General features: G+C 48.2%; 2 protein-coding genes across 11 annotated transcripts in view; one reads left to right on the top strand and one right to left on the bottom strand.

Annotated features, from left to right (window-relative positions):
• CPNE5 (copine 5) overlaps positions 1–4,776 on the top strand; it is a 112,641-nt gene extending 107,865 nt beyond the window's left edge. For 5 of the 8 annotated variants that reach the window (XR_014810004.1, XR_014810000.1, XR_014810003.1 and 2 more), the window contains 2 exons: positions 1,926–2,092; positions 3,801–4,776. Coding sequence is in view for 3 of the 8 variants with exons in the window: in XM_084967919.1 (XP_084824045.1) it covers positions 1,926–1,949 (24 nt within the window). In the remaining 5 variants the exon portion in view is untranslated. Of the gene's footprint in view, positions 1–1,925; positions 2,195–3,800 lie in introns of those variants that run through there. The other 3 variants (XM_084967919.1, XM_013977863.3, XM_084967921.1) reach the window with 2 other exon arrangements.
• Positions 1–7,243, bottom strand: part of RAB44 (RAB44, member RAS oncogene family) — a 30,169-nt gene that overhangs the window by 2,075 nt on the left and 20,851 nt on the right. For 2 of the 3 annotated variants that reach the window (XM_005665935.4, XM_084967881.1), the window contains 4 exons: positions 5,342–5,423; positions 3,929–4,043; positions 2,604–2,705; positions 366–442 (listed from right to left, as the gene is read on the bottom strand). The exons of the other annotated variant lie outside the window; for it this stretch is intronic. In XM_005665935.4, coding sequence (XP_005665992.3) covers positions 366–442; positions 2,604–2,705; positions 3,929–4,043; positions 5,342–5,423 — 376 coding nt within the window. The remainder of the gene's footprint in view (positions 1–365; positions 443–2,603; positions 2,706–3,928; positions 4,044–5,341; positions 5,424–7,243) is intronic. 3 annotated transcript variants of the gene reach the window in all.

Below are 7,243 nucleotides of genomic sequence, written 5' to 3'. Positions count from 1 at the left end.
GCTAACGGGGTGGGGGGGTAGTGGAGAGATGTCACTGGAGCCTCCACGGGCCCCTGCGAGGTTTTTGGATTTTATTCTAAACGTGGTGGAAATCACCGCAGAGTTGGGAGCAGGAGAGACTCGCTCTTCCGCTGCACTGAGGCTCAGGCAGGGGACGGGAGACTTCTGGGTGATGCTGCTCTTGGGGCTGGTTGAACTGGAGCCAGGGAACTCCATGCAGTGGTCTCTCTCCTTCCCCAGACTTCCGAGCCCCATGCTTTCTTAGCTGCTTCCTCAGGATGGGCCTCCCTGCCACCCCCCAGGAGGGTCAGCTGAAGGCTGCCCAGAGGATTCTGGGTGGGGCGTGGGGGCAGGGTGGCACTCACCGGGCCAGGTTCACCATGGGCTCCAGGATGTTGTGACCCAGGGCAGCACTGCACTCTCCAAAGGAGACCCCCAGCTCCTGTAGCCAGACAGACAGGGGCATGGGTGCCAGGGTGGTGGTGGGGGAGACCATTGAGAGTCCAGGTGGCAGCCCCCACCACCAAAGACCTGGTCATTAGAATCCCTCAACCTCAGTGGGTGAGGCAGCCCATCTTTGTGTGGCCCATGGTATCCCCCTCTGCCCACTGCCCCTCCACCCTGGCTGGCCAAGGGGTCAAAGATGCCCCTCAGAAACCCTCCATAGCCTGTAGTATGACAGTGGGAAGCCTGTGTCCCTACTTGGAGAAATGTCCTTGGGGACATTTTTAAGCTATTAGTTATATATTTTTTAATTTCAATTGGAGGAAATACTGGAAATGTAGCATAAAATGTTAGTACAAAATATAAGCCACTCGTTAGTGTCTGAGCATATATTTCCATTCTGTTTTATAGAACCCTTTTATTGGGGGGGCAAATGTCACTAGATTAAACCATATGAAATTGCTGTTTTGATAGACATCAGTCAAATGTTAGCAATCTCCTATGGCTCAATCTAACCTGTACCCAGAGTTGCAGCACTTTCTCTGACTTCACATTATATTGTATGCATTTCCTCCACACCCTTAAACATTTTCCAGGGAAGGATTCTTCTATCATTAAAGAGTGTCTTTTTGGAGTTCCCGTCGTGGCTCAGTGGTTAAGAAACCCGACTAACATCCATGAGAATGCAAGTTTGATCCCTGGTCTTGCTCAGCAGGTTAAGGATCCCACGTGGCTGTGGTGTAGGCTGGAGGCTACAGCTCCAGTTGGATCTCTAGCCTGTGACCTCCCTATGCCTCGAGTGCGGCCCTAAAAAGACAATAAAATAAAGTAAATAAATAGTGTCCCTTTTTATCTTTCCTTATGGCCTTTGTTTTAAAGTCTATTTTGTCTGCTATGAGTATTGTGACTCCTGCTTTCTTGCCCCTTCCGCTTGCATGCGATATATTTTTCCATCCCTTCATTTGCAATTTATGTGTGTCCTTTGCCCTAAGACGGGTCTCTTGCAGACAACATATTGTAGGCTCTTTGTTTTTTAGGGGACAGGATTTTTTTTTCTTTTTTTTTTAAGGCCACACCTGCGGCACATGGACATTCCTGGGCTAGGAGTCTCATCAGAACTGCCGCTGCCAGCCTACACCACTGGATCCAAGCCACATCTGCAAATTATGCCACAGCTTGCGGCAACTCTGGATCCTTAACTGAACAAGGCCAGGGATGGAACTCACATGCTCATGGACACTATACTGGGTACTTAACCTGCTGAACCTCAATGGGAACTCCTAGGGGGTAGGATTGTTAATGACAAATGCTAGCCTCTCACATGAAGCTCCATACATCAACCACCAATTGCTGTCAAATGTTGGTTCTTATAACTAACATGGTAAAGAACACGCTCACACGAACACATTCGATTATACATTATACGTGTGTATTCATTACGTTATTCTCTTAGGGATTGTTATTTCTGATTCTTTCCTTAGGATAAATTGCTAGAGGAGGAGTGACTATGTCAAAGAGAAGCGCTACTCTTTTTACGAGGAAAAAATTCCCACCAACCAGGAGCCACAGTGATGACCTCACGATTAGGAGAAATGAGAGAAGAAACCAGAAGGAAATATGGAAATACCCAGAGGGAGCCGTGTCATAGGTGGGGCAGGGAGTGATCTTTTTCTCCATCTTTGTTATTCTCCAGGTTTCTGGAATATAGTTACCATTCTATTCACAAATAAATAGTGTCCACTGTCCCCTGTCTGGTGGCAGAAGCTTTTGATGCAATCTTTCCAGGAAAGAATTTGGGTCTTAAAATAGAATAAATTAGAAGGAATGTTATGTTAATTAGAGACCAGAGGTAAAATTAAGATTCGATTGGGAATTTTAAGTGAAGCTTTGAAAACCTTTTTACTCTGAAGATGTTTTTTATGTAGGTCAGGACACTGTGGGGATTTGCGAATTCAACAGCGAGGTTCAATGTCATGTCCACTGTTACAGGCTCATGTTTGGGTCTAAGGCCCAGGTGATTGGGAGGCTGTTGGCCTTTGATTGGCGAGGAGCAGGAACAAGTCCTTCTTGGTGGCCTGGCCAGGGTGACTTATTCACTGCCCTCCAGAAGGTGTCTGCCCAGTCCAGGCTGGGGGTGGGGGCGATGCCCAGGTGCTCACCTGGGCCAGTTGCTGCCCAGCCTCAGTGGACACTTGCCGCTCCTCCTCACAGTCTGTCTTGTTTCCCAAGAGAAGGATGACCACACCATCAGACACTGTTTCCTGCGCACAGAACACGTTCCCTCAGCCACACATGTTGAGTGCCTGCTGTGTGCCAGGTCCTGGGTGGATCTGGCCCCGCCCTCCCGAAAGCTGACAATGTGCCACCTCCCTTCACACACACCCAGCTTTCCATGTCACACCCACTCCCCTCTCTTCCCACCTCTGACACTTGCCCTTCCATCTGGAGTGAACCTGCCTCTTCTCTGCCTACAAATATACCACCCGCTTTTCAAGGCTAACCTCAAAGTCATCTCCTTCAGGAAGCCTTCCTGGATTGCTCTGGCCATGCCCTTCTTTTCCTGCCTGCGCAGAACAGCCCAACATTTGATCACACATACCACATAAATACCACACACAGGCTGCCTTGGCTCATCTCCTAATTGTTTCACAGATAAGAATAATAGCTTCTGTTTACTGAGAGTTTACTATATACCAGGTACCATGCTGAAAGCAGTTATATCAGTTAATCCTCACAACTCCTCTATGAAAAAAGCTGGGAAGTTGAAGTTCAGAGACTTTAAGTCAGTTGTCCAAGGTCTCAGAGTTGGTACAGGGTAGCTGGGATTCCAACCTAGGGCTTGTCAAAACCCAGAGCCCAGGTCCCCTCCTATATAACGTTATCCTACTTCTTTTGCATCTCTTCAACTGTAAGGAGAATACAATGTGTCTTACTTCATACCCCTCCGGTGTGCTAGTATATCCTGCAGATCCCAGTACATAGGTACTCTTTTCCCTGAGTACCCAAGGGAAAGAACAAGAGGTGTGTGGACAGAGGAATTATCACCCAGTGTGGCACTAGAACTGCATCATCCCCCGATGTTAAGAAGACATTGCAGAGCTTCTGTATATAGGAAAGAAATGGTCACAGGATAAAGGAAAGAGTTTTGGAGGCTGTACTCTGTCATTGTAGTGTCTTTGTATTGCAGTGCTCCCAGCCTGTCCAGCCACATGCCCTCAGTAGATTATGTCACCCCTATGTCTGTTGTGTCATTTGAAATGCTGGGAGAAAGGGGAATGGGGCAGAACACAAGTTCCCTCTTTCTTTCTTACTTATTCCTTTTTTCTTTTTCTTTTGGCTGTGCTTACGACATGCAGAAGTTCCCGGGCCACAGATCAAGCCTGTATCACAGCAGTACCCAGAGCCACAGCAGTGACAACACTGGATCCACAAGTTCCCCCTTGACTCCAAAACCTGAGGTCCACCCCCGCAGCCGTGAGCTCACCTGGAGGCAGTCCAACCAGTAGCGTATGTGCATGAAGCTCTCCTGGGAGGTGACGTCGTACATGAGCACCACCCCGTCGGCCTTGCGGAGCAGCTGCTGTGTCACGCTGTGGTACCTGCCCAGGGAGTCTGAGTGAGGCCACGCCCAGCAGCCTGACCCCTGGCTCCGCCTCTCGAGGTCTCAGCCACTCCCGCTGCCCCTAATTGCTTCCTCAAGAAGAGTGTGCCTTTATCTTCCTTCTTGCGCTTGCTGTCGAATGGGTAACAGTTCTCATGGCTCGGATTTCAGAAGGTACTAAAGCGCACCCAGTGAAAAGTCTCTCCCTGCTGACCCTATCCTTATTCCGCAGCCCCCCAGCTCAGAGGCAGCCAGTTACCCACTTCTTCAATATTTTCCCAGAGGTATTTTATATAGACCCATAAATGTATATGTGCATACACACATAAATATATACACCCGTACACACACTATTTAAACAAATACCACATAAAACACTGTATTCATTAATATTCAGTATTCTTAGCCCCCCCCCCCCTCTTTTTAGGGCCACATCTGCAGCATATGAAAGTTCCCAGGCTAGGGATCAAATAGGAGCTCTAGCTGCCGGCCTACACCACAGCCATAGCAACACTGGATCCAAGCTGCATCTGTGATCTCCACCACAGCTCACACCAACACCAGATCCTTAGCCCACTGAGTGAGGCCAGGGAGCAAACCCACGTCCTCATGGATACTAGTTGAGTTCTTAACCCGCTGAGCCACACAGGAACTCCAGTATTCAGTATTCCGTACTCTGTTTTATCCAGTGAATAAAATGTCTTGGAGATATTTCCCTATTGGTCCATAAAGAGGGTCCTTGGTGTTTTTTGTGGCTTTATAATCTACTATTGGATAGAGAGACCCTAATTTATGGAACTGGTCTAGTGCTGATGGTGTTTAGGTCATTTTCAATGTTTCATAATATAAACAATGTTGCTAGGAAGTTTTGGTCCCTTTGATATTATAGTCACATATGAGTTTATCAGTAGAATGAATTTCCAGAAGTAGAACTACTGGGTCACAGAAGACACGCCTTTTCAGTTTTGATCACTGCTGCTTAACAAGAAAGTAGAAGGTCAGTGTTTTCTGAAGGACGGGTGATTGAGTAGCTGTCCCCTGAGGGCCATGTTGGGACAGCCCTCAAAGGTGCCCTCCCAGGCCAAGGTGGCCTCTGGGTCTGCTGTCCTGTCTCTCCCCACTGGGACCGAACTCATCTCTCTGGCCCTGACGTCCTGAATCCTCAGGGGTGGCCACCATGCCTGCATCTGGCAGCCTCTTCTCCCTCGATGGCCTCCTCAAAGGCAGGGCTGCCTGCTACCCCTCTGCACCCCAGGCTCAGCCCAGGTTCCTGACGCCACAAATGTACACAGTTACCTCTCCTGGCCGGCTGTGTCCCAGAGCTGCAGTGCAAAGCGCTTGTTATCCACGAGCAGGGTTTTGACCCGAAAATCCACTCCTAGATCACAGAGAGGAGGGTCAAGCCTACTTTTGTGTTACCACCCAGGACTCCCCAACTTAACCACCTAAACTATTAGGAATATAATGTTTTCTGTTTTCCAAGGAATCTGCTATTTTACATGAGCAGTTCCAGGGAGAGGGCAACGCTGAGCAGAGAAGGGAGCAAACTTCTGGGGTGGAGGCATGTGCTTTGGAGGCAGGTGGCCCCAGGTATGAACTATGGGACCCAGGCAGGCCAAGAAGTAACCAGGTCTTCAGCTCTCTGTTTTCCTAATCTGTAAAATGGGGGTAAATATGGAAAAGCCTTGCAAAAATGCACCATCAGCTATAACTCTGTCGACTCTGGACTGTTCCTCCACCAGCCCTATTCTCATATGCAGGCAGGTGAGAGAGGGAGGTGGGAAGGGAGGAGGGGGCTGCTGAGTGGGGAAATATTCAGACCCAGAAGGTCAGATTCTTCCCCAGTGATAGTTAAGCCAAACAGTCACCAGGGGGCACCAAGCTGCAGATGGGCTGGCACAGATCTGGATTACACACCTGGACCTCAGGTCCTCCCAGCTGGCTAGCAGAGCATGCAGGCTTGTCCTGTCTTTTTACAATTAGGCAACCTGTGTTCTTCTCAAATTTTGTGGAACCTTCTTACCACATAATAATGGGGGAGATTCAATTACAGGAGGGGCTGTGCCTTGCAGGTGGTCATAACCAGTAGCTTAGGTGATTAATGATGGGGGCCTTTCCAACCCTACAACCCTGCTCAGCATCAGGCCAGGCTTCCTGTGCGTCTCCCCCATTTCCCAGGACACTGCATTTTTACTTGTCTCCCCAGGTGAAGATTCTCAGGCAGAGAAAAGCTTGAGAACTTGTCCTGGAGGGCCTCTCTTACGTAATGTTTGAGAACTTTATCCACTGGTCTAGCACTGGTCCCCAGTCACCATGCACCCTGACAGACACAAAGACATGGGTCACTCCATCTTTGCCCCTGAGCTCTTTCCTGTGGCTCTATCCAATGTTTAAGTGGCCACATACCTGATATTTTTAGAGAGAGGAGGCTTTGTGCCTTTGGACATTTTATTTGCAAGAGCCACTGAATTAGACATTATCAAATATATACTTATAATAATAATCATAAAAATAACTACTACTAATTATTATATTGTTTTAGGGCCACACCCGGTGCATATGGAGGTTCCCAGGCTAGGGGTTGAGTCGGAGTACAGCTGCCAGTCTACACCACAGCCATAGCAATGCCAGATCCGAGCACCATCTGCAACCTACACCACAGCTCATAGCAATGCCAGATCCTTAACCTACTGAGTGAGGCCAGGGATCGAACCCGCCACCTCATGGTTCCTAGTTGGATTCGTTTCTGCTGAGCCACAACGGGAACTCTTAACTATTACTAATTGAGCACTTAATACATGCCGGATATTATTCTAAGACCTTGATATGTATTAATGGAACATGGTTCCTAGTTGGATTCGTTTTCCCTGAGCCATGACAGGAACTCTTAACTACTACTAATAGACTGCTTAATACATGCCAGATATTATTCTAAGAACTTTATATGTATTAATGGAACTAATCCTTACAACCACTCTGGGAGGTCTTCACTATTGTTTACCTCATTATGCTCAGAGGGGTTAAATCATCTGCCCAAGTTCAAACCACTAGTAAGTGGCCCAGCTGGGATTTGAACTCAGGCCCCTGCGTTCCTAACTTAATTCACTCTACAAATACATCCTGCATAAAATAGTCAACTTGGCCAAGGCGACTTCCTGCCAGAGCCTGGTTAACTGGCCTGGGGCCAGCCCTGAGCAA

This window comes from Sus scrofa, chromosome 7 (assembly GCF_054392235.1).
Source record: "Sus scrofa isolate SSC_HxYL_T2T_F1_AM1 chromosome 7, Sscrofa_HxYL_maternal_Yorkshire_Landrace_v2.0, whole genome shotgun sequence".
NCBI classification, from domain to species: domain Eukaryota; kingdom Metazoa; phylum Chordata; class Mammalia; order Artiodactyla; family Suidae; genus Sus; species Sus scrofa.
This window is presented reverse-complemented; position numbering and strand designations above follow the sequence as displayed.